Source organism: Nicotiana tomentosiformis, chromosome 2 (genome assembly GCF_000390325.3).
Source record: "Nicotiana tomentosiformis chromosome 2, ASM39032v3, whole genome shotgun sequence".
Lineage (NCBI taxonomy): Eukaryota > Viridiplantae > Streptophyta > Magnoliopsida > Solanales > Solanaceae > Nicotiana > Nicotiana tomentosiformis.
Genome location: NC_090813.1, coordinates 68,363,026 through 68,390,815, shown reverse-complemented (window position 1 = coordinate 68,390,815; position 27,790 = coordinate 68,363,026). Strand labels below are relative to the sequence as shown.

Sequence of the window (27,790 nt, the reverse complement as noted above, 5' to 3'; positions counted from 1 at the left end):
GAATATAAATAAATATACATGAACGAAGAAAGTCAGAATCTGACTAACAATACTGATCTGACTACTACTACATAATAATAATAATTAATAATAATAATAATTTTACAAGCTAACATCTTCAGTTTGGTAATTGTCTACACTCTTCCCACACTATGAACTTTTACTATATCTTCAATTCTTTTACGAATTACATAGTGCAAAACAAATGAGATACCATATTTTCTAATATAAGTTCTTCTCGACATAAAATTTGACCAGCTACAAATTGAAAAAAGTTGTACTCCCATAGTTATACACCCTTAGTCAGTTGTCAGTCTACATAAGTAGTATTATAAATCTACAACTTTTTCAAGAATGTACACAGCATAACACTCAAAAGCCATAGTCGTCTAATTACAACATAAGATGAAGAAGAATACTACTTATGTAGTAATTTCTTTACAAGTATTCGGAGCCACTACATAACTCTCTTTCCAGTCCTTTAATCCAAGAAAGTCAATTTTTTGCACAAACAAGATTTATTAAGGAATTGTACTTGTGGTTTGAGTATAGCAAGTTTGATTCATCAAAATTCTCGGCGTTAGAACCAGAACCAAATTTATTCTCAAGAAAATGTTGAATGGCATGACAAGAATTGTTTATCTCAGAGTATTGGGGCAACATGATTCCTCTTCCATTTCAGAGTTTGGTCCATATCCTCTGTTTCTTTAGTGCTTGTACTCCATGGTAACTTGTATTTGGCCATTCTTCTTTTCTTTGCTGCCACTCCCAGAGTGTCTTGAACCCTCTGCAATAAGGAAAAGAAATTTTAAATAAAAATAATAAGAAGATATTCAGCAGAACTTATTGATTCTTAACCTTGTGTGTTGATTAAACTCCCAATTTTTGGTACAAGCAAAATCTCATGAGTGACCTACCCTATCAGTTCTCTAGCATTAACTCCCTTGGCATTGTACCTTTCTCTCCAGTAGTTATTGTGCTCCCTCTGGAAACTTAGAGATAGAAAAACCATTGAAATTTGTCTCCAACTACCTCTCAAAACCTCCATGAAACTTAAAACTTTAATGCATACTGCTTCTAGTGAAGATCTTGGAAGGGTGCCTACTTACAAATCCTGGAAACCTTCATCCTCATGTTGACTGAAACTCATTTCAGATGGAAGGTGTTATCTAGGATACTACATCAGTCGCAATGGAGAAAGGAGGTGGATGAAGGGATTCGCCAAGAAGGTGAATTTGTTGAGAGTCTTGGCATTGAAGCAAGAACTCCAGATTTCTTAGAATACAAGATCGAAGAAGATGTTGTTAGGTTGCTCATTCTCATTTGCATCCTCTTGATGTATCGAAGAATGAAGGGCTCTCGTTAGAAGACCTTGGTCATGACTTGGTACATACAGTTAGAGAGGGGAATAGCAGATATTATACAGATGATATGTAGGACTAGCATTTCCCGGCATTTAGGCATCTGGCTTTCCAAAGTGGGGAAAAGAAAAAAGGTCCTAAACCCCCTTCCTCCAATACCACATTCCTTCCAAATATTTCCTTACGTTGTAAAATGCCAATATCAGTCTCTTGCAAAGATAGTGCTAAATCAAGTCCCAGATATTGGGTTAAGGATATGCATAGAGTCAATCTATAATTCTTTGTTATATGAGGTGACTAACTTTTACAAAGGTTTGAAAGAGAAATAAAAGAAGAAAGAGGTATAGGCATCAAAAGCCAATAAGACTATTCAAATTTTCTTTCTAATTATTATGACTCCTCTATGAAACAAATTCACTTATTACAGGTTTGGATGTTATTAAGCGTGAGATAAGGAGCAAAAAATAAAATTTAAGCAACCTATTTAATAAAGAAAAGCTACATTTACCCATCAGTTTAAGTACCATAACATAACAAACGTCATACCTTGAGGCAGAGGCCTTCATAAACATCACAAATGGGATATTCAGTTGGGCAGCAGTATTCTGATCCATCACAGCAAACACCATTTTTATGAGGACAGCAAGTTTGAATGAAGCACATGCCAAAAAAGTACAACTCACAGCAGCATGTTTGATCTTCTGGACAATAATACAAGTTTCCACATTCACTTGGTTTTGGAGAAGGTGGTGGAGGGGGTGGAGGGGATGGCGAGGGAGGTGGTGGAACAGCTGGAGACGGATAAGGAGATGGTGCAGAAGCCAGTTCCTTCGTTGGATATGAAGCCAATGAATTAATGGCACAAACCCCATATGGCAAATCAGTGTTCCTTCTTATATATCCATACCCCTCCATTCCCCATGATGTACCCCATGAGTTCTTCATTATCCAATAGTCATCATCTCCTTCAGAACCATATCCTACTATTAGTAGTCCATGGCTTAAGTCATCTGGATTACTAGAGCAACGTCCATCATAGATTCCCTGCATTGATCCCATTATAGAAAAGAAACAAAGTTTGCACATTTTGGGATTCTTGAGAGAAGAAAGGGCAAAGAATTATGTAAAAAAGGTATTAAGAGATAAGGATTACCCCTCTATACAATTGAAAATCAGCACTCGATCCATCAATGCCCACACTAACAGGCTGTTGAGCAACAGCACAAAGAAGGGCACTTTCCTCCTGTGGAACATCTCGGTATCCATCAATTGTTACAACCTTTTGGTTCACCTGTTGAGGAACAAAGATCAAGATTTTCTTTTAAAAAAGGATATTATTTGAAAAATGGATAGAAGACTTGATATGAAATTGATCATCATATGCCTTGGTGATATTGCATGCGCCTTGAGAGACAGTGTATGGATAATCAGAATCTGAATCAATGCCACTATTATTCATCACCCATTCAAAAGCAGGGTCCATATATCCACCGTAACAGCCCAAATTGGTTGAATTATCACAATTGATAAGTTGTTGGACAGAAAGGCTAATAATTTCACCAGTAACTATTGCATTTATTCCCTCCATGGCTCCACAAGCTGAAAATGCCCAGCAAGCTCCTGCAAATGTTTAGTAGAAATCAAACACATTACTCCACCTCCAACAAATAAGCAACAAGGTAGTAACTAAAACCTCATTCCCAGCCCTTACTATTCAAGGGTTCAGGTCAGCTGACTAGAACAGCATTTAGCTATCGGTAACATGATTACTTTGAAAATGGTAAAAGAACATAAGCAATCTTACCACATAGGTCTTGATTCTTGACCTCAGTGACAGCCCCATGTTTCCTCCAATCCCTTGAAGGAGGAGCATCACAATAAACTGGAGTTGGTTTTTTTTCCACATTCTTCATCTGAATAGTCTTTCTCTTGTCAAATGGTATCTTTATCTTTGAAGTATGAACTTGCCTGAACTCTTCATTACTCATATCAGCAAAGTTGGTCAAACCAACCAAATGGTCTGAATCTGACTTCCTCTTTGAGTTCTTTTCCACTATATACTTCACATTCCTTCTAAACTTTTCCAACCTCATTTCTTCCTCTTTCTCATTCTTGTAAACTTTCCCCTGCTTCTGTTTCCATTCTTGGAAAAGTTGGAAAATTCTTTCTTCTGGAAGTAACTCATTTGGTCTGTCTAATATTGGAAAATCAGTAGAAACACAATAAACTTGAGATGATAAAGCAGCTATGATCAGGAAAAGAAAAAGGAGAAGATAGGTTCCTTGTGTATTTCCCATTTTTCAGTAACATCAACCACTAAATGATTTTTGAGGCATTTATATGTCTATTCTTATATAGTTTTGGAAAAGGTGACTTTTAAAGCTCATAATCAGTCAACACATGATACACATAACAACTGTGAAGCAGTTGAATCTTGTTCAGAATGATAAATTAATAGATTTTTTTAAGCAAGAAGATCTCGAGTAGGTGGGGATATTTTAAAAGCATTTCTGGTTATTATATTTCCATGAATTGGGCTACTCAGAGTTAATATATTTCCATGAATTGGCTGGCAATTCATTTTCTCCAACTTGCGAGGACCCATACTTACGAGTAACTCTATTTAATAAATATTGACCAAAAACCTAAAATGAATAATAAGTAAAAGGTTATAACATATTTTATTACAATGATTTTACATTGTCACTGTATATAACTTAAATCTATGGGCTCGAACCAAGGATCAAAATGAGTTGATTAAATTAAGAGATTGTAAAGCATGTGCTTCTGCTGCGAGATAAATCTTGCGCAATAATAAAACAAGTTTAGAGACAACAGCATGGTGAATCTGCGATCTGCCAAAACTTTTTTTTTTTTTTTAATTTTTGCTTTAATGATAGAAAGTTCCTTTTAATTTTGAGAAAGAACAAAATATCATCCAACAACAAACCCAAATGGAAATATAATACCTTTTTCTTTGAGTCAATTATTACTCCACACATCTCTGTATCTAGTGACTGTTCTTTGCCATTATAGAGAGGGTCAGGTAACGTGGATCCCAGTTGAGCGAGGAAGACTGTTGACTTTCGAGATACCATAAAAAAATGTGCACTGTATTTCCCACAATTCACTCCTCAACATTTATCAGGGCTTTTATATCTTTAATAAATCATGGAGAAATAACAAAATTGGACCAGAAATTAGAATATTATTCATAAAAAATGTACTCACAAAGATAAAAGAAAATTCAGGTGTCCGTAATCTCCGAGATGATTTCGCCCAACTTCGCTGTCGATTTGAACAACGGCAAGAGCAATGATAACTGAAATATTAATGGAAATAGAGGATATTGTGAGTTAGCAGAGAGTAAATCTGTTGGTGGCGATAGTAGCAGTGGTACTGCCGTCTGCCGGGATTATCATTTCGCAAATACGAAATGCATTGCTGAAATCCATTGTATTTGTAAGTTGTAACTTATAAGGATGTCAATTGACGGTAGCTCCGTCTCTATGCTTTGTTCTCTAATTTTTCCTTCTTCCCTTTGATAAACAGATATTCTGTTTAATATTTAACTTCCACTAACTTCAAGGACCAAAATCCATATTTGGTTTTTAATTGAATATTGAATATGATCAGTTTAATAGACGTTCATCAAAGACAATAATTCGAGGAAATTTTCCTGACATTTTTACGCAAATAGCCGGTATATATGATTACACATATATTATATATTGATTAGATGTATATTATATATTTGTGGGCTATTTTTATTTAAGTGATTGGATGATGACTATTTGGATTAATTCTTTCCTTCTTATACCTATATGTTTTGCTTTTATAGTATATAAAAATAAAATAAAAAATGAGGTCGGCATTTGAAATAGTGAAGACCGGAAAGGCAAAAAATTTGAGAAAAATTAAAAAACGAAAAGTGGAAATATAAGCTATAGCAGCACACAGTTATCTAAAGAAGGAACACATACTTACGAAATTACCCATAAAGTAAGAAATAATTACCGGATTACCCTACGTTGTACCTCAAAAACTCACTTGTTATATACTAATTGGGAATGGCCCCGAACCTAATAAGTTAACAGTTTATATCATTTTATGAAAGGAGCAGATAACTTCTCATAAAAAGTAAGTTCTGTTATGACCAATTTATGGAGTTAAGATATAAGTTTTAGGTACCCATTGTGATAATTTGTGATTTGAGATAATAGTCCCTTATGGCAACATTGTAAGTCCACCCTGCTAAGCAAGGGGCGAGTTTAAAATATGAACCCCCTCAGTTTTTCTTGAATGCTAAATTATATTGGTAGTTTACAATTAGTTCCTGAGATTCAAATGTTATCTTCCCTGTTAGTATGTCACTTCTGGTCTCACCGGGATGTGAGCCTTGTACATATACCTGTACAGTTCAAATATGTTTTCAAACATCACTGACTATGGCTATAAGTACTACACATACCCTAATTTGACAACTGATTCTTTCTCCAAAAGCTAAGTGTTCCTACTTAACAAAAAAATTAACATGTAATCCCTCCATAAATTTATCTGTCGATCAAAAAAGTTAATAAACAAGGTTCATTAATATTTGATCTCTCACACGCTGTTCATATGGACATATCTGATTAGAAATTTATAACTCAAACTTGTACGGTTATTACTGTAGACTGCAAATAATAACCATACAAGTTTAATGTATACAAAGTATATGCAAACCTATCCAACATAATTACAAGAGTTTACATCAAGCGGCAATTGCTCTCGATAAGCTTTTCCCTGCAGTTGCAAAGCAGAAGGAACCTTAGGAGAAACAGTTATTTGCTTTAGACAACATTAGCAACAACACGCAAACCATTGTAATATAAATAGCAATGTGATCCTTTTATAATATCCTTATTATAGAGATCTATTCTATAAAAGAAGTGCGGTGCACCTAACAATGAGAAAAGAACCAAAGCAAACAACATAAAAAGTAGACAGGATTATCTTCCGGAGTATGTGCATTGAATAGGTGCCACACCGAAATTCGTTCCAGCTCCTTACAGTTACCGATATGGTAGGTGATAACTATTTTAGTGTTCCCGAATCTAGATAATAGAGGATTACCAACTCAAGTTCACAACAAAAAGTATTTAAGAGCACTAACCTCTTCATAGAGTCATAACTAAGTAACGGTCCTTAAAAGCAAATTGTTAAAAAATAGTAGGTTGTCCTTCTGCTTTAGATTGTAAGAACTAAATTAGGCACCAAATATGCCACAGTAAATGAAACATTAACGAATTAAGCAAGAATAAGTAAGCTTTACTTATTACCTGGTTCAACTTACACTATGTGTGAGTCAGGTGTTATAGCTTACATAACCGCCGTGTACCATTTTAACTCGGAGGTTGAGCTTAAGAAAGTAGTGACCTTGTATTATATTCTACTTTTGTTCTCATGGTGATATTTTTCCTAAACAAAGTAAAGAATGGAACACTTCAAAAAGTAGCACATTAGGATATTTTTTCTTGTCATGCAGGATATTTGCTTTGCTTTGTCCAGTCAAAGAAGAAGAGTTACATTAGAGTTACCATCAAAATAACAATGGTACATCTGCCATAACCAGAAGTATCACAATGTCATATGTTTCAGACATGCTTGTGTTAGGTTTTAGTTTTAATGATGAAAAAATAATATAATTGCTTTTGGTGTAGGGACTCAAGCAAATCAACCAAGATCGAAGTGCACAAAGAGAAACAATCAAAGCTGAAGGAAGAAATCAATCAAAAATTGATTGAAATATTCAAAAGGAAAAGAAGCACTGACGATCCGGCGAGATAATCAATCCGAGATTGATTGAAGAGTTAAAAAGGAAAAGAAGCATTGAAGATCCGGCAAGATAATCAATCAGTAGCTATTACTGGAAGGACCCAGAATTAAGGAGAAAATCCGGCGCTATCAAGACTTAAAAATGGAAGCTGTCGAAGTCCACACATCAAGGAAGAGTAACTAGAATTAACCTTATTCTTGGAAAGAATAAATTTCTTTCCAAGGATCAAATCTCTTGGGTTGGGAAATCTCTTCAGTAACGGTCTTCTACAAAGTACTTATACGCAACCCTAAGTCTTAGAGAGATATACTTTGATCAAACCAATTACCCTCTCTTTGTTCTACTTCAAACAAACATTGTAGCTCTACTATATCTGTTGTGTAACAAGTTAGAGAAGAAAGAGAGAAAAATAATGATGAGGCATTGAATCAAGAAAAGACCAATGACATAGAAACTGAGTTGTTGGTGTAAACTACACCATTCACTTTGTACTAAAGAAACTCAAACACTGAAAGAGAACTCCCTTGCAACCCAAGGGGACTGGACTAGGATTCACATTGAATCTGAACCAGTATAAAAACTCATGTGTCTTCAATTCATGCACTTTACTTCTGCACTTCTTATTATCTCGTTATTACATCTAGTCGACTAATTGGAAAACCAGTCAACTTATAATAATTAATTTTAAAATAAACAATTCACCCCACTCTTGTACTTTCAATTGGTATCACAGCAAGACTCACATTTTTTGTTTGCTTAACAGCTTGTGAGAAAAGATCATGGCTAATCAAGTTATTGTCTAAGCACTCTTCCAAGAAGGAACATCGTAAGTAAGGCCACCATATTTCAATGGACAACATTTCTCTCACTGGAAAGTGCGTATGGAAATATACGCAAAGTCTTATGATGTCAAGATCGGGCGAGTTATCAAAAAGGGGAACTATCCTATGTCGGCTGCTGCTCAACCACCTGCTGATCCTGAAGATATAGATGAATATACTAATGAACAAATGGCAGTTGTGCAAGTTAATGTTAAAGCAAGGAATCTGCTCTATAATGCTATAAGTGGTGAGGAATATGAGAAAATCTCCAGTTATGATACAGCCAAAGAGATGTGGGATAAACTTGAAGTTACTTATGAAGGAACCAGTAAAGTGAAAGAAACTCATATCAACATGTTGGTTCATGACTACAAACTCTTCCAGATGAAAGGAGAATCCATTGAAGAGATGTTTGCCAGATTTAGCAAAATTATTACTCCCTCCGTTTCAATTTATGTGAACCTATTTCCTTTTTAGTCCGTGCCAAAAAGAATGACATTTTTCCTTATTTGGAAAAAGTTTACCTTTATGCAATGATTTATAGCCACACAAAATATATGTGCCTCATTTTACACCACAAGTTCAAAAGTCTTCTCTCTTTTCTTAAACTCCGTGCCCAGTCAAATGAGTTCACATAAATTGAAACGGAGGGAGTAGCAATCTAAAAGTTTTTGGCCAACCATACACAAGTGGTGATCAAGTTAGGAAAATTTTGAGAAGTCTACCCACTACTTGGCAGACAAAAGTGGTTACACTTGAATCACAGGATTTGAACAAATTATCATACGATGAACTTCGAGGAGAACTTATAGCCTTCGAGAAAACTCATCTCAAGAAAACAAACCAAGAAGAAAAGAAGAAAATAGTTGCTTTCAAGGCTACAACTGAAAGAGCAGACAATGATATTGATGACGACCCTGAAGCTCTTCAAGAAGAAATTGCCATGGTATCAAGGAACATGGATGGTTTAATGAGGAGATACAGGAATACAAGAAGAGGCAGGATACCACCCAGGCGAACTAGACAATATAACGAACAAGACAAAAATGATGGCAAATGTTACGAGTGTGGAAGATTTGGGCATGTTCAAGCTGAGTGTCCTGATCTTAAAAGAAAGGTTTCCATAGGTTTTAACAAGAACAAATCATTTGGAAGCCGGAGTGATGAAGACAGTTCAGAACATGAAGAAATAGCAAATCTATGTTTCATGACAATTCTGGAAAACGACATGAACAAACTCTCAGGGTGCTGGACAGATGAGGACACTTCAGATGACGAATGCAAAGATGACAATGAGAATTGTTTCATGGCGCGAGGTGAAACAAGCGAGGTAAGATCTTATAACTGTGAAAGATGTAATGAATTGCAGGATATTCTTGACCTTACTTTGAAAGAGTCTTAAAAAATGATGAATGAACTAAAGAGACTCAACAAAGAAGTAAAAGACTGAAAATTCAAGCTTGAAATATGCGAAATTGAAAAAGAAGTACTTCCAGATGAGTTTCAGGAATTGCAAATGCAACTCAATGGCATGCGCAAATCCACCAGTCATAGTTCTGTCAAGTCGAACCAGGCGACTTACAAGTCAATTGGAGAAGGACCAGCCAGAACAGAGTCCACTAGTACTAACACAAATGAAAGATCCAAAAATGGATCAGGACTTACGTGTCACTACTGTAACAAAAGTGGACATAAATATTCTTTTTGTCGACTTCGTAAATCAAATGTCTCCGGATGGATTTGGAAACCCAAAAACAATCCTGAGTCCAGTAATACTAACCAACAAGGACCCAAGCAAGCTTGGGTACCTAAAAGGAAGTGATAATTATGTTTTGCAGGAACACCACAGAAGGAGTCGCAAAGGAAAATGGTACTTAGATAGTGCGTGTTCCAGTCACATGACAGGTGACAAAAACCTGTTTAAAGAAGTTACAAAAATAGACGGAGGAAGTGTCAAATTTGGTGATGACTCAAAAGGAAAAATAGTCGGTACCGGAACAGTTCCTTTCAAAAATAACTGTGATATCACTGAGGTTTATCTTGTTGACGGACTTAACTACAATCTTCTGAGTATAAGTTAGCTATGCGACTCGGGGTATGAAGTAAAGTTCAAGAAAACAGGTTGTGCTATTGAAGATGAGACAGATAAAATAATCCTCCCAGGTAAAAGGTATGGAAATGTCTATATTCTTGATGGTTTTGAAAATATAGATGGTCATATTTGTTTAACATCCATATCTGATGATCCATGATTATGGCATAAGAAACTTGGTCATGCAAGCATGAATCTGATAGAGAAACTTTCCAAGCATGATTTAGTTATTAGTTTACCTAAACTCAATTTCTCTAGAAATCATGTATGTGATGCATGTCAAATTGGTAAACAAACTAGAAACTCTCTCAAAAATAAAGATATTGTATCTACTCCAAAGCCCTTGCAATTGCTTCATATGGACTTATTTGGACCCACTAGAACTGCTAGCATAAGAGGAAAACGATATGCCTTTGTTATTGTTGATGATTACTCACGCTTTACTTGGGTGATTTTTCTATCTCACAAAGATGAAGCTTTGAAAAATTTTGAGATCTTCTGTAAAAAGGTCGAAAGAGAAAAGGGGTATCTTATTACAACAATTCAAAGTGATCATGGAGAAGAATTTGAAAGCAGAGCATTTGAAGATTTCTGCAATGATCAAGGATACACCCACAATTTCTCTGCTGCAAGGTCACCCCAACAGAATGGAGTTATTGAGCGAAAAAATAGGACTTTACAAGATATGCCAAGAACTATGATACTAGAATATTTGTTGCCAAATCACTTCTGGGCAGAAGGAGTAAGTACAGCATGTCACATTCTCAATTGATGCCTCATAAGACACATCCCGAAGAAGGGTAGAGGGGTGGGCCCATTATCCACCGAGTTTCGAAGGCTGTGGTTGGTCCAAAAGATCAGCCCCAGACGGATTTCTCGGTCATCAAAAAAAAAAAAACCCATCTTGAAGAAGACTCCTTATGAATTGTGGAAAGTTAAACGACTCAATATAAGTTATTTTATTCGTTTGGAAGCAAGTGCTTCATTCACAATAATGGTAAGGACAATCTTGGAAAATTCGATCCAAGAAGTGACAAAGGTATTTTTCTGGGTTATTTATTAAATAGTAGATCCTTTAGAGTCTATAATAAACGCACATTGTGTGTAGAAGAATCAGTACATGTTATCTTTGATGAAAATAACACTTCGGCCGAGAAAGGAATTATTGCAGGCGATGAAGATCAAATTCAAAAAAATTCAAGAGACAAGCAAATCTCAAGAGTCGACTAATAAACCTGATGGTGTAATGGAGTCAACTAATGAGATTAGCAACAGTCAATCAGAATCTCCGAAGGAGTCAACTACTCATACAAGTACAATTCGTCCAAATGAATGGAGAGGTGAACCAGAATATCCTCAAAAGTTTATCATACGAGACCCAAGCGAAGGAATGAAAACTAGGGGAGCTCTCAAGAAGAAAGCAAACATAGCACTGATTTCCCAGATTGAACCAAAGAAAATAGAGGAAGCTCTGAAAGACTCAGGCTGGTTACAAGCAATGCAGGAAGAGCTTGATCAATTTGACAAAAATCAAGTGTGGAAACTGCTGCATAAGCCTGAAAATGCTCATGTAATTGGAACAAAATGGATTTTCAGAAATAAGCTAAATGAGGATGGAAAGGTTGTGAGAAACAAAGCCAGATTAGTAGCTCAAGGATACTCACAACAGGAAGGAGTCGACTACGACGAAGATACTCACAACAGGAAGGAGTCGACTACGACTAAACCTTTGCTCCAATAGCTCGACTGGAATCAATATGAATTCTTCTTGCATACGCATCTTTTAAAAGATTTAGGCTAGTGCTTTGGATAACGTGCGGCAACAAATAGCGACGAGGGTCCGCTTCACTGAGGCGAGAGACGCGCAGCGAAGCGCTCGCCTTTTTGATGTGAAGCGACAATTTATACAAAAACATAAAATATTATATACATATAATTAAAAACTCAATAACAATAATATATTAATAAATATCATTCAAAAATTAAAGACTCAATAGATAGTCATAGACTCATAGTTGATAGTAGATTCATAAACTAAAGTCTAATAGTCTAAAACAAGCAACAAATAAATAAAGCTACTGTCTGAAAAAACAGAGCAACAAATAAATAAAGCTACTGCCTCTGCTCGATTTTGAAAAACAGAGAAACAAAAAAAAATGAAGCTACTGCCTGACTGCCTCTGCTCGATTTTGAAAAATAGATCAACAAAAAAAAATACAGCTACTGCCTCTGCTCGATTTTGAAAAACAGGGCAACAAATTAAAAAATAAGAGCTGAAAGAGATGATGGAAGAAACAGAGCAAAGAACCCAAAAACAGAGCAAAGAAAGAAAGAAAGAAAGAAAGAAAGAAAGAAAAACAGAGCAAAGAAAGAAGAAAAAAAACAGAGTTGAAAGAGATGATGGAAGAAAGAAAAACAGAGTTGGGCTGAAAGAGAAGAAAAACAGAGCTGAAAGAAGAAGAAAAACAGCGATCACTGAAGAGAGAAGAAGAAAAAGAAAAAAGAAGACCAGCAATGGTGGTCGACCAGAAGAAGAAGAAAGTAGAAGAAGAAAGGAGAAGAAGAAGAAAAGAAAAGAAAGAAATATACTTGGTGAAGAAGGGGTCGCTGATGGCTGACGATGGAAGAAGAAGAAGAAATGTGAACCCAAGCCCTAATTTTGTCGCTGAAGGAGAACTGGAGAAGAAGGGTCGCTGCTCGTAAGAATCGCTGCTCGTAAGAAGTGATTTCACCCAAGCCCTAATCGCGACTTAAGTGCCTTTTTCTTTTCTTTTTTTTTAAAATAGCTATGCTACGCTCGCTTCTCGCCATACTGTCGCCTCTCGCTACACAAGCAGAGGCAACCGCTATTTTGAATCGCAACGCAACAGGCCCTCTGTAGCGACATACGCTCGCCTCGCGTCGCTACACGCTTTTAGCGCTGTAGCGAGCGCTATTTATAACACTTATTTAGGCTCTTCCAGATAGATGTCAAAAGTGCCTTTTTAAATGGTTTCATTGAGGAGGAGGTATATGTAAAACAACCCCCTGGATTTGAAGATTCAAAGTTTCCTTACCATGTGTACAAATTGACCAAAGCATTGTATGGACTTAAACAAGCTCCACGAGCATGGTACGAAAGACACAGCTCATTTCTTATTGATCACGGATTTACAAGAGGTAAAGTAGACACTACCATTTTTATTAAAAGATCATCGGAAGGTAATCTCATTATTCAAGTTTACGTTGATGATATTATTTTTGGTAGTGCTAATCCTCTTCTGTGTAAGGAATTTCAAATCTTATGCAAAGTGAGTTTGAAATGAGTATGATGGGAGAGCTAACGTTCTTTCTTGGACTTCAAATTCAACAATCTGAAGACAACAACAACAACAACAACAACCCAGTAAAATCCCACTAATGGGGTCTGGGGAGGGTAGTGTGTACGCAGACCTTACCCCTACCCCGAAGGAGTAGAGAGGCTGTTTCTGAAAGACCCTCGGCTCAAAAAAAAAAAAAAAGGCAAAAAGGGGAGACAATATTAGTATCACAACAACAATCATAGGATAAATAGGAACACCATGAAATCCAGAAGAAAGATGCAAAGAACGGGAGACAATATTAGTAAATATTAGTATCACCATAACAGTCATAAGAAAAATAGGAACACCATAAAATCTAGAAGAAAGATGTAAAGCAAAAGCGATAGCTAGTAAATAGGACCTGCACTGAAAAGCGAACTAGTACGCCACAACATTCCCACTAGTTATCTTAGACAAAAACCCTACATGGCTAGTCCCACCATGTTACGAAGTAAGGCACAACTGAACTACCTCCTAACCTACAACCCTAATACTCGACCTCCATATCTTCCTATCAAGTGTCATGTCCTCGGAAATCTGGAGCCTCGCCATATCCTGCCTAATCACCTCTCCCAAATACTTCTTAGGCCGCCCTCTACCTCTTCTCGTGCCCTCCGTAACCAGCTGCTCACACCTCCGTACCGGAGCATCTGGGCTTCTCTCTGAACATGTCCGAACCATCTAAGCCTCGCTTCCCGCATCTTGTCATCGATGGGAGCCACATGCACCTTCTCCCGAATATCATCATTCCTAATCTTATCTATCCTAGTGTGCCCGCACATCCACCGCAACATCCTCATTTCTGCTACTTTCATCTTCTGGATATGTGAGTTCTTAACGGGCCAACACTCAGCCCCATACATCATGGCCGGTCTAATCACCGCTTTATAAAACTTACCTTTGAGTATCGGTGGCACTCTCTTGTCACACAGGACTCCCGATGCTAACCTCCATTTCATCCATCCTACTCCAATACGGTGTGTGACATCCTCGTCGATCTCCCCTCCCCCCTGGATAACCGAGCCAAGGTACTTGAAGCTGCCTCTACTCGGGATGACCTGCGTATCAAGCCTCACATCCGCGCCCACTTCTCCTCGCTCAGCGCTGAACTTACACTCCAGGTATTTCGTCTTCGTCCTGCTCAGCTTGAAACCCTTAGACTCAAGAGCCTGTCTCCAAACCTCCAGCCTCTCGTTAACACCGACTCGCGACTCATCAATCAGAACTATGTCATCGGCGAATAGCATGCACCATGGCACATCCCCTTGAATATGGTGTGTTAACGCGTCCATTACCAGGGAGAATAAGAACGGACTGAGCGCAGAACCTTGGTGTAACCCCATTACAACCGGAAAATGCTCAGAGTCGCCTCCTACTGTCCTAACTCGAGTCTTAGCCCCATCATACATGTCCTTAATCGCCATAATGTAGGGAACCGATACACCTTTTGCCTCCAGGCATCTCCAGAAAATTTCTCATAGGAACTTTGTCATACGCTTTCTCTAGGTCAATAAACACCATGTGCAGATCCTTCTTCCTCTCTCTGTATAGTTCCACCAACCTTCTAACAAGGTGTATAGCTTCTGTAGTCGAACGACCCGGCATGAACCCAAACTGGTTGTCGGATACAGACACTGCCATCCTCACCCTCGCTTCAACCACCATCTCCCACACTTTCATGGTATGACTAAGTGATTTGATACCCCTATAATTGTTACAACTCTGGATATCACCTTTGTTCTTATACAATGGAACCACCGTACTCCACCTCCCCTCATCCGGCATCCTTTTCTCCTTAAAAATAATATTAAGCAACCTAGTCAACCACTCCAAACCTGCTCTCCCCACACACTTCCAAAATTCCACCGGAATCTCATCTGGCCCGGTCGCTCTGCCCCTACTCATCTTACGCATAGCTCCCACGACCTCCTCAACCTCAATACGCCTGCAGTACCCAAAGTCACGGTGACTCTCGGAATACTCCAAATCGCCTAGCACAATATCCCGATCCCCTTCTTCATTCAGAAGTTTATGAAAGTAAGTCTGTCATCTACTCTTAATATGGGCATCTTCCATCAATACTCTATCATCTTCGTCCTTGATGCATCTCACTTGGTCCAAATCCCGAGCCTTCCTCTCTCTCAACTTGGCCAGCCGGAATAACTTCTTCTCCCCACCTTTTTCCCCCAATTCCTCGTACATACGACCATAAGCCGCAGTCTTAGCCTCTGTGACTGCCAGCTTAGCCTCCTTCCTAGCTGCCTTATACCTATCCATGCACAATCGCCTCTCCTCCTTCCTAACAATCTGAAGAAGGAACGTTTATATGTCAGGCAAAATACACAAAGGAGTTGATTCAGAAGTTCGGTATGAGTAATGCTAAAGCTATTGGCACACCAATGAGTCCTTCAACAAGTCTTGACAAAGATGAATAGGGAAATCCTGTTGATGAAACTAAATATCGTGGAATGATTGGCTCCCTTCTTTATCTAACTGCTAGTCGACCAGATATTATGTTTAGTGTTTGTAAATGTGCCAGGTTTCAGTCAGCTCCTAAAGAATCACATCTGACTGCAGTAAAGAGAATTATTCGATATCTCATTGGAACTATTTCTCACGGATTATGGTATCCACGCTTAACAATTTTAAACTAGAAGGTTTTTCAGATGCTGATCTTGCAGGTGATAAGGAAGACAGAAAAAGCACCAGCGGAACATGTCAATTACTTGGAAAAACACCGATATCTTGGAACAGTAAAAAGAAAGGATCAGTTGCACTATCCACAACTGAGACTGAGTATATCGCCATTGGACAATGTTGTGCACAATTACTATGGATGTCTCATCAATTGGGTGACTATGAACTATTCTTTAAACCCATTCCAATTTTCTGTGATAACTCTAGCGCTATATGTCTCTCAAAAGATCATGTGCATCACTCTAGGGCAAAGCATATAGACATCAAGCATCATTTCATTTGAGATCATGTTCTTAAGGGAAATATAGAATTATCTTTTGTTGGAACTATTGATCAATTAGCAGATATTTTCACTAAACCTTTACTTGAAGACAGATTTTGCTTTTTAAGAGAATTACTTGGTATTATTTCCATTGATCATTAATATTAGGACCTATGTGATATTTTTATGTTTTGTATGCCTAATGTTTAAACTTTGTCTTTTCATAGTCATTAATAGCGCCTCTGAATTCCCCCTCTTTTCCTCTCTTTTCACATCAGTTGCAGCGTTCAGGAAAGGAAAACCAATCATCACGCCTGTTCAACTGACACCCTTTCCTTTCCTGTACCCAATCGTCAGAAACCCTTTCTTTTAATCTCTATAACCCTCTTCCAATCTCTATCACTCCCATCGCCTAGAAAACCTCTCTGAAACTCTCTTCAACCATTTTTTTCCATGGCTACACTCTAAAAATCCCTCAGCCTCCACCAGGAAAAGTACTCGTTCCAGAACAAGTAAACCTAGGATCCGACCACTCAGAAGGCTTTGCCTCATCTCAGGCAGAACTCTCAGATCATTCTCATCCTCTAGGAGAAAAAGCCCTAGGAAAAAGACCTTTGGAAGAACCTCCTGAATCCCTTACTCCAAAAAAATCGAAAATAGATCTCTCAAGTTCTTTAGAGTCTGACCTAAATTTCTGAGATTCTCCAAACAGGAATTTTTTTATTGCTCTGAAAGACAAGCCAATCGCTCGTGGCAAAGTAGTCGACCTTGATGACATGGAAGCCCTAAACTGTAAGGTAAAAGATCTGTTTGTTTATCAAGGCTGGTCAAAATTCTTTTATGTTCCCCCTCCTAAAGTCTGTGAACCCCTAGTAAGAATGTTTTATGCCAATTTTCGGTCTAGTAAGTCTGACAAGTTGGAATCCTTAGTGTTAGGAAAGCGCATCGTTCTTGATTGTGCGATGTTTGACTCAATTTTCCAGTGTAAGTGTTTTGGTTTTCCCATGCTTTTCAAAAATTCTTGGCCTGATGATTTTGAAATCACCTTTGATCAAGCAAAACATTGTATTGCTGAGTGTTCATCTGAATCCCTCCCAAACCAGTTAGGTCCAAGTGGTGTTAGCTTTGAAACTCGTGTGGAAGTACACGACAGGCTTGATGGAGTGACTGTCTCAGCTAATGCTAGCTTTGATCAACTGAAGAAGGCGATTTGCAACACTCTTACTTATTTCTTGCGTCGTTAGTGTGGAAGTTTCAAACAATATTTTTTGTTGTGCTGTTTTGGACTGAATAACAGTCGTTGGATGATTTTTTTTTAACTCTACATGCATACCATGCTACAAATTCCGCTTTAGTATCTGGTGTATTGTTGTTTTTATCCCCTCTTTGCTGATGTCAGAAAGGGGGAGAAGGCTATACATATATTCGTGCAGGTACATCCATTGCAGGGGGAGTCGACTATAGATACTACATGAGAAGTCGATTAAAAGAAGTAGTCCCAACGGCACCTATTAAGGGGAAGTCAACTCACTCATTGAGGGGGAGTAAAATATAGGGAAGTTAACTGATGTTTACATATATTATTTTTTTGTCATCATCAAAAAAATGGGAGATTGTTAGGTTTTAGTTTTAACGATGAAAAAGTAATATAATTGCTTTTGGTGTAGGGACTCAAGGAAATCAACCAAGATCGAAGTGCACAAAGAGAAACAATCAAAGCTGAAGGAAGAAATCAATCAAAGATTGATTGAAGCATTCAAAAGGAAAAGAAGCACTGACGATCCGGCGAGATAATCAATATGAGATTGGTTGAAGAGTTAAAAAGGAAAAGAAGCATTGAAGATCCGGCAAGATAATCAATCAGTAGCTATTACTGGAAGGACCCAGAATTAAGGAGCAAATCCGGCGCTATCAAGACTTTAAAATGGAAAGCTGTCAAAGTCCACACATCAAGGAAGAGTAACGGGAATTAACCTTATTCTTGGAAAGAATCAATTTCTTTCCGAGGATCAATCTCTTGGGTTGGGAAATCTCTTCAGCAACGGTCTCCTACAAAGTATTTATACGCAACCTTAAGTCTTAGAGAGATATGCTTTGATCAAACCAATTACGCTCTCTTTGTTCTACTTCAAACAAACATTGTAGCTCTACTATATCTGCTGTGTAACAAGTTAGAGAAGAAAGAGAGAAAAATACTGGTGAGGCATTGTATCAAAAAAAGACGAGTGACATAGAAACTGAGTTGTTGGTGTAAACTACAATTCACTTTGTACTCAAGAAACTCAATAGCTGAAAGAGAACTCCCTTGCAACCCAAGGGAACTGGACTAGGATTCACATTGAATCCGTACCAGTATAAAAACTCTGGTGTCTTTAATTCCTGCACTTTACTTCTGCATTTTAATTCTGCACTTCTTATTATCTCGTTATTACATCTAGTCGACTAATTGGAAAACCAGTCAACTTATAATAATTAATTTTAAAATAAGCAATTCAACCCCCCTCCCCCCCCCCCTCTTGTACTTTCAGCTTGGACCTTTAATATTCTATACATAGTATAGTTATAGATAATGGATCATGGATTGATCAAAAAGCAATTTTATTTGATAGCGTATTATGATTTCTAACATGTACAACGCTTCAACCTCTTGTTCGATGAAGAAGCATATAGTTTGTCTTTCTAAAATCTCATAAGAGAGGAAACTAGATGAAGCATGACCTTTTCATCCCTATATCTAGATACTGTTCAAGAAACTGAAATTTCTTCTCCTTCACACAGAGAACTGTTGCTATTCTTAGGTGTATTATGAGTTTAAAGTCGAGGATATTATTATTATCCCTCTTTTTTTCTTTTAGAGAAAGGTAGGTTGATACGATGATTAAAGCAGGCAACTTAGAGCGCAAGTGCGGATTGAGTTAGAATGAAGTTTTTAACTTTCAGCTTCACTCTCCACACAAGATGAAGTTTGTTTCCTGCATTCAATTTTTTCATATGCTCAATTGAAAAAATCAAAATCCTCCTCAAAATGTTGCAAAACTCTCTGAAATAAAGTCATTAAATACCATATGTTAAGTTCCTGGGACACATCATCTCATGAATATCCTTTCTTCTTCGCTCCCTTCAAACCTAACCCTTGGCATTTGCAATAATACATCTTTGATGGATATGTAGATTCACTGTCAGGCTAGTCTGAACAGAAGACCTAATACCTATGCAGAATAGGTAATTTAATAAATTTCTTCGAAATTGACTTACAATGCCATTTTGTAATGAGCAAAGGGCAGTATCTTTATAAGCATGCGTGTGATCCCAAATTCCATGAAATGCAGCAATAAAAAGCTCTTATTTAGTGTCACACAAAATGAAAAGGTAATGTCAAAAGCCAGAGTGTCGCTCCAGAAAACAAAAAACTATCGAAGTATAATTTAGGTAAAGAAATATCCATCAGATAGAAATAGTAGTAATTTTCCACATTATTTTCTTACAACATCTTAGGGAGCAGATAAATTATGACTCAAATGTATATTGGACAACATTGACTCTGGGGTATTCTAGAATAAAAAGAAGTGAACTCATAGCATGAAATCGGACTATCCCGTTGATATATGGTCATAAGACTCTTGACTGAAAAAATTCATTTAAATATTTTGTTAGAAATTATTACCTTGATGATCAACTTGTATCCCGCTTCTAACCTCATATGGCAATAGTTGCACCCGTACTCGATGGCAAAGATACTGGAGTGACTTCTTGATGTTCAGTTGCATTCGCTCGCTATTGAACAAGCATGTAGCAGAATGAAAATAAAAAACACATTCAGAAGCTTCTTACTCGTTCTAACGCCAAGTTGAATGACAATGTATATCCTACCATCTAACAAGGCAAGGCATCTGAAAATACCCCGCGAAACAGGGCGAATGAATGATGGATCCCTTTGTGAATACAACAGATCGACTGAAAAAGTAACTATAACATTTAGATAGTGTAGTAGGTGGAGAGTTGATAGTTTATTTCTTTTGATATCTCAGGTTCCTCTTTGGGAAGCTACTGGGCAGGTCTTTCTTTTTTTAATATTACCGGGTAGGTCTCTGTTTACACGCTTTATCCAAAAGCCTCCATTTCATCAATGTTAAACTCTCCTAATATATAAACTTTTACCTCTTCTTGAAAAATCTCCTGTCTTCGAACCTTTCCTCTACTCTTCCCTCTTCTTCACTAAGCCTCTCAATTAACTCCCTCAACGCCTCCTTTTGAAAACTCTGATCTCTCCTATTTTCCTCAATTATACCCACATTTACCTCCATATTAGTCTAATAATCAGGAAAAATGTCCTTTTTGATTTAGTCCCGAAAGAACCATTATTAATGGAAATTAACATTGAACCAAAGCTATCACTACTCACATTTGTCCATATCATCTAACACTTTCTATGTTCTATTGCATAGCGTCCCCATTGGTCATGCTTAGATATTTTACCATCCTATCCATTCCAGTTGTAACACTTTAACAGAACTTATGACACAGGGATTCCAGATCTCAAACCTTATGAGTTATGACCCCTTTGTTAGACCAAACAATGTTCCAAAGTATAATATGATTATTAACATTTTCCATTAGTAAAAAACAAAGAGGAAGAAAATAAAGTTAAAATAAATGAACTCCTGAAAAAGTAAATAGCATAAGACATAAAAAGTTAAGCAAATTAATCTGAAGTGCCATATCCATGAAGGTCACATTGAAAGCATAAAACATCATTAAGGAATAAGCTCTAATCAACGAACTCCAAATGAATACAATTTGTGTCAAACTGTGACACAATGAAAGATTGAATAAACTGTAAAAATAATTTGCTCCGAAGTTCCGAATTAACTCCAAAAACAAGGTAGCAAATGCAATTAAGTTTTGGTAGAATGTGAACCTATTTAACCTCAAAATCATACACCGAAATCTTAAAATGAACCATGTTAGCTGAACACATTCCAAATTCTACTCAAAAGATCGACTTTACAAAAAGAGTCAATCTCATAATGTAATTTGAGTAACATATAAACCACAATAATTTGAAATTAAGATATATGAACAAGAATAAGAAGGAAAGACAAAAACCCCAGAAAATGAAAGAGATAATGGTTTACCTGAGTTAATGTCTTGCCATGGGCATAATAAGAAGATCAACGGTGCAAGTTTTCTCATACTCTAGTCTGTATCTCCCTCCTGGGATCTTGAAATAGAGTGTCTGCCCTATTCCTTCACTTGATTCTCTTAATCCTATCACCTATGTAGCAGAGACAGTGGGTAATGCTTGAGAGAAGAGCTATGCAGGAGCAAACAAGGAAAACTGAACAATCCCGAAGCGGAGTTGGTCGGCCAAATAAAAGGATACGAAAGGAATTACAAAAACGAAGTACCTGCACAGGAGAAATCCATATATGTGCAGAACAAATTAGAAAAACCTAAAGGGAAAACGAAAAAATGGGAGAATAAAACTCACTCGATAACTATAGTTGTGTCTAACTATAAATATCATATACGGTGAGATGGAGAAGTAGTCCTTCAAAATTGCATAAAGATAAGAACAAAAGAAGTTATCGGCCACCTTTCAGTTTCAGTCGTGGAATAAGTTATTAGCCTTGAAATCACATCTCTATCCATTTTATTTAGGCAAAATATATAAGTAGCCATTTGAATAATATATCAACTGTTATACACTTTCTTAGAATTAAAATCACTTATGCACTTAACATTTTCAAAGTGTAACTAACACGCACCAATTTATAGCTTGGTATTTTACATCTAAAAAAGGCAAATGAATGTAACATTTTTGGGTCTGAACCATTTTCAAAACGTCATATGTCCAACCTTTTTATTTTTAAATTTTTTTTGAGTCATTTCATGTTTTTTTTTATTTTTAGTTATTGTATCTCCAAATAATTTGGTCCTCTTCCACACCCTACCACCAAACTGTTTTCTGCCGCCCTGGACACCCATCTTTGTCTTCTCTATAGATTAAGCTTTGAAACACTAAAATAATTTTAGAACTAGATCCACATTCTAAATTAATTATTCATCTCCTCTTATCAAAATCTGATACCACACTTTGAAAATCTGATCAAAATGAAATATTGTGTATTAGCTACACTTTGAAAATATTATATATAGAAGGTGCTTTTGATTTCAAAAAATATTTAACGGAAATTTAATGTATAGTTCAAATGGCTACTTAAGATTTTTTCTTTTATTTATTTTTGTAGTTATGATATTAGATGTTGGGTCTACGTCATGGGTCGCTCCATGTGAGTAGACCCGACCCATTTTTATATTGAAGGGATCAAATAAAATAACTTCTCAAAAGAAGTTACCACACGTAAGTATAGTGGGGGCATTTTTTGTTCATAACTGCTATTTGAGTGCTCTTAAGTATAGAGGTTCTGATCTTTGGCAAAGTGTAAGAAACGTAAGAAAGGCAAAAAACAGACAACTAAGTTCTCTTCTCTTCTTCCACATTAACACATAAAAAAATATTTAGTTTGTGGCAATTTTGCTTTGTTTCCAAGAGATTCAAAGTGGACTTTTGAGCAATTTTTTGGGTTGTAACTTCTACTCTGATGCATTAACAGGTACATAAATCTTGTACTGATCTTGAAATAATCTATGTCCCTATCAATTGTGTTTTGTTTACAATGGTATCAGAGCGTATGCTATTTGTTTCCAAGTCTAACACTGATTCTCTTGAAATACACTGTCGTTGTAAATCTCTGCTAATTTTTTTTTGTCTGACCAGAGAAGAAACAAGTACAAAGTGCTATGAATAGCACTGCAATTCCTATATAACCATCAAAGTTGTGGTTTCTATTATCCTAGCCATGTATCAGATTATTTACTTTATAAAGAATATATAAAAAGTACTCATATATAAAAGAATAACATGTGTTGTATTGACTAGTTAAAAATAGTTTGATACAATTATGATTTGTGTCATATGAATCACGTGAAGCATGTAGATTGATATTTAAAAAAATATATTGTCACGATCCAAAATCCACTATAGGGCGTGATGACGCCCAACATCGTCGTTAGGCAAGCCAACACTTAATTATTCATTTTATCATTTTTAAAATCATAAATTTTTCTTGGATAACGAGGTTAGTGTAACAAAATAAATCGTAGTTACATACAGTTTCGTTAAAATAACAAGTGAAAGTGAATCAGTGTAAAATAATCCATAACAAATTCTAAAACACCCCCCAAAACCCGGTATCACAAGTGCATGAGCATTTACTAAGGAGTATAATAATAATACAACATATGTCTAGAATGTAAATAAGACAGGATAAAATAAATAGTACGATGGAGACTCTGTGGACTGCGATACATAGCATGGAATGCAGCTCACAGGAAGTCTCCTCAACAGCTGCGCCTACGCGTTAAGATGATCATCAAATAAATCTGTCAGATCATGCACATTTAGTGCAGAAGTGCAGCATGAGCACGTAAATCAATGCGTACCCAGTAAGTATCTAGCCTAACCCCGGAGAAGTAGTAACGGGGGTTGACATCGACACTTAATAGAGGTCTAATAAAGTAATATAATAAATCATAAGCAGATATGAATCACACGGCAATAATGGGGTAAATATGTAAATTACATAATCTTCCAAGAATTTCTTTAAAGGGTATGAATTTCTCAGTCTTGTATTCTACTTTCTGCCTCAACGGCTCAAATATATCAAGTGCCAGAATCAAACGGATAAAGGATACCATATAAAAGGTCAAGCATCAGTGGAAGGATAATCTCGTAAATATTTGGACTGCCAGCAATATAACGCACGATTATGCCGAGGTCGTTCGTCCTGATCCAGAATAATGTATACATTGTCGAGGGTCGAGCGGCATAAACCATAGATGCATCTATTATACTGCCGAGGCGTTCGGCCCGCTCCACTAGAAAGGAAACAAATTTTTAAATTACGAGATACGTGCTTACAATGCAGTACATGAGCACAAAGTGAATATAATCTTTACTGTTTCTCAAATAACTTGCCAACAACTCAAGGTGATAAGGCTTGGCTAGTATACATATATTTATTTCTAAATCAATTTCAATTATAAATTTAATTAATTAAGCCAGCAGAATGAGTTCAAATAATTCCGATATTTTATGATAAGGCCCTAAGTCTACCCGGACATAAACATGCTTTAGCTACATACGGACTCTCGTCATCTCGTGTGTACGTAGTACCCACAACTAATAACATATAACAATTATATCACATAGGGGTAGTTTCCCCCTCACAAGGTTAGACAGGAGACTTACCTCGCTCCGAAATTCTATAATCGGCTCCAACGCCCCTCTAACTCTTCAATTCGAAGCCAAACGATCTAAAACTAGTCAAACAATGTACAACTCAATCAAAATACACTCCAATGCGTATAAGTTTACAATTTATAATGATTCTCAACTCCGCTCGAAAAGTCAATAAAGTCGATCCTCGAATTCCGAAAATTTTCAAAGATAAACTTTACCCATAACACCATGAACTCAAATATATAATTCATTCATAATTCCATGTCCAATTTCGTGGTAAAAATTCAAAAATATCAATTTCTAGGTTTCCTATCAAAATTCCAAAATTTTCATAAATTTCATCCTTAAATCCACATATAAACCATATATTTAGCTTACAACAAGTGGAAAATTACTTACCTTGTATTGCATGATGAAAACTCCCTCAAAATAGCTCCCCAAATTCGGCCACCCGAGAGAAAAATGAGAGAAATGAGAGCTAATCCTAGATTTAAAAGCACCACTGCCCAGTGACGTTCGCACCAGCGGACCATTAGTCGTACCTGCAGCTCCGCACCTGCGGAACAATCCATCACAGGTGCTATCCCCTCTATGGACAGCCAAACCCGCTTCTGCGAAAAAATATTCGCTTCTGCAAGCCTTCACTAGCCTGCCCAGCTCCGCTTCTACGGATGATTTGGTCGCGCCTGCGGAAACGCACCTGCGCTTAGTCCTTCGCATCTTTCTCTTCACCTTTCGCTTTTGTGCTCCCTTACCCGCATCTGGAGCTCGCAGGTGCGGTGGATTCCTCGCACCTATGCATCCAGCTAGCCTCAACCTTATGCGCTTCTGTGACTCCTGGGCCACTCCTGCGGTGTCACACCTGCGGCCAAAACCTCGTAGGTGCGATCACACCAGAACTGGAACTCCAGCTTTTCCTCTAGTCCAAACTTTGATCTGTTAGCCATCCGAACTCTGCCCGAGGCCCCCGGGACCTCAACCAAATATACCAACAAGTTCAAATACGATACAAACTTAGTCGAAGCCTCGAATTATGTCAAACAATATCAAAATTATGAATCGACGATCGAAACCTTTCTTTAAACCCTCAACCATTCCAACTTTGCCGAACGCGTCCGAATTATGCTTAGACATCCCGGAATGACGCCAAATTTTATGCACAGGTTATAAATTACGATACGAACCTATTCCAAGGCTCAAAACTTCAAACGGACATCGATTATATCAAAATTCACTTCAAACCAAACTTATGAAATTCTAGAACTTCCAAAATGCCAACTTTCCATAATAGGCGCCGAAATGCTTCCGGACCACCCGATACTCAACCCGAACATACGTTCAAGTCCGAAATTATCATACGAACCTATTGGAACATTCAAATACCGATTCCAAGGTCATTTACTCTAAAGTCAAACCTTAGTCAACCCTTGCAACTTAAAGCTTCCGAATTTAGAATTTTCTTTCCAAATCAACTCCGAACTTTTCAAAATTCAATTCCGACCACACGTACAAGTCATAATACCTGAAGTGAAACTATTTAAGGTCTAAAATCGCCGAACAACGCGCTAGAGCTCAAAACGACCGGTCGGGTCGTTACATATATTTTCTTTATACATGAGTCAAAAGCAAATATTGTTTGTTCTTATTTGCTATGAGAATTGATAGCTCTCTGAAAATACTTTGAGAATATAAATAATTGTTTAATTTACTACTTTATTATTAAGAGTTACACCATGTTAAGCTTGTTTAAAATTTTGTCACTTCAGTTATTTGAGAAGTGTACAAATATCTTTTTGTAATTGATTCTATATATTATTTTCCGTACGTGAATAGCCATGGTGCTGCATCATTAAGTGATTTTTTGTTTGTTATTTTTGATGTAAAAGCTTGAAGCCATGAATTTGGTCTTTGTAAAGCAAAGTAATGCATTAAAGTTACTTGTGTGTTTGGATCAAATTTAAAATGTGAATTGTTTATTCACTTATTGGATCTTACGGAAGAGTATTCTTTCGGACCATAAAAAAAATATTATAAAAGGATCAATTAATGTATTTGGAACATTATACTTTTTTTAAAAGTAATGATCTTAGTAACTTCACTGCCTTCTTAGTATGAAAAATTAGTTTAGTCATAATCCCTCAATTGATATTCTTCTACAAGTAATTGTGATATATGTTGTCACATTGAATGGCTGTAGCTATTATTATTGTTTCCTTGGTCCTATTTCAGACATGGCTGAACAGGGACAAGTTCGAATTACTCCAAGTGGGAGTTCTCAAAGTCGAGGAAGGGGACAACGTAGAAGGATGCGTCGTCACAGAACTTATTTCTGTAATGATTCAGACTCTGAGCCTGAAGTCATCAGGAATGTCCCAAGAGCGAGGCAAAATGATTTAAGGGATCAAAGGTCTGAACGAAGGGAAGGAGAAAAGAAACTTAGGGAGTTTAAGGAATTTAAAATGGGCCCTGATGCATCCATTCCTGAACATGTACACATTTTTCAATTAAAAAAAGCTGAATTATCTAATTACATAGAGATTACTGATTGGAAATCATTAGCTATTTTAGCGGACTCTCTTTGAGAGCCTTGGGGTGAAGTTTTAACTAAGATTTATCATGATATTTGGCATAGTGCACCTTTTAGCGTATATGTGCGAGAGTTAGTGTTCGATTGGTACATGTATGTCCTAGCAGAAATGTAAATTGTTATTATATGTTTTATTTTAATAAAATTTAAATTATGTTATTTGTCTCACTATTTACATATATTATTTATTATTTTTATTTTATAATGGATTGAGACTTGAAATAAAGTACACACTAAGAAGTGACTTTAATATTAATTAAAATATTTAGATATAGATGATGAATGAAAACGTAGTGAACTTTTGATTCTATACTAAATGTAAAATTAATATTATAATTAATTTGCTTGAGTGTGTAATCACATGCATAAATTGACTGCAATATGTATTGATGAGTTAAACTTGTAATATTATCTCTAATAACAGACATGGCATCAAAAAGTATCATTACTGACTTGAACAAGGGTGACAAATTGAATGGTGAAAATTACGACATATGAAGTCATAA

General features: G+C 36.8%; 1 protein-coding gene and 1 pseudogene across 6 annotated transcripts; one reads left to right on the top strand and one right to left on the bottom strand.

The window, feature by feature from the left end:
* Positions 1-265: 265 nt before the first annotated feature.
* Positions 266-22,042, bottom strand: LOC104106689 (low-temperature-induced cysteine proteinase-like). Of its 6 annotated transcripts, none has more exons than XM_070195500.1 (9): positions 21,989-22,042; positions 21,528-21,667; positions 20,057-20,166; positions 4,593-4,683; positions 3,166-3,551; positions 2,746-2,981; positions 2,515-2,652; positions 1,908-2,405; positions 266-787 (listed from the first exon to the last, which is right to left on the bottom strand). In XM_070195500.1, the coding sequence occupies exons 3-9, from the start codon at positions 20,157-20,159 to the stop codon at positions 644-646; spliced, it is 1,596 nt and encodes a 531-aa protein (XP_070051601.1). In that variant the 5' UTR covers positions 20,160-20,166; positions 21,528-21,667; positions 21,989-22,042; the 3' UTR covers positions 266-643. The 6 variants fall into 6 exon arrangements, with proteins under 6 accessions (XP_070051601.1, XP_070051599.1, XP_070051600.1 ...); XM_070195498.1 differs by having other exon boundaries at positions 21,528-21,800; positions 21,989-22,039; XM_070195499.1 differs by having other exon boundaries at positions 21,528-21,800; positions 21,884-21,996.
* Positions 15,902-16,554, top strand: LOC138906814 (secreted RxLR effector protein 161-like; annotated as a pseudogene).
* Positions 22,043-27,790: the final 5,748 nt, after the last annotated feature.

What these genes read in the sequence shown, in the direction of transcription:
- LOC104106689 (XM_070195500.1), bottom strand. Translation starts at nt 20,159, where the DNA reads ATGCAACTGAACATCAAGAAGTCACTCCAGTATCTTTGCCATCGAGTA. An exon ending in CAAGAATCAAGACCTATGTG is followed by an intron (nt 2,982 to 3,165) that starts GTAAGATTGCTT and finishes AAACATTTGCAG; the next exon opens with GAGCTTGCTGGGCATTTTCA. An exon ending in GCGCATGCAATATCACCAAG is followed by an intron (nt 2,653 to 2,745) that starts GCATATGATGAT and finishes GTTCCTCAACAG; the next exon opens with GTGAACCAAAAGGTTGTAAC.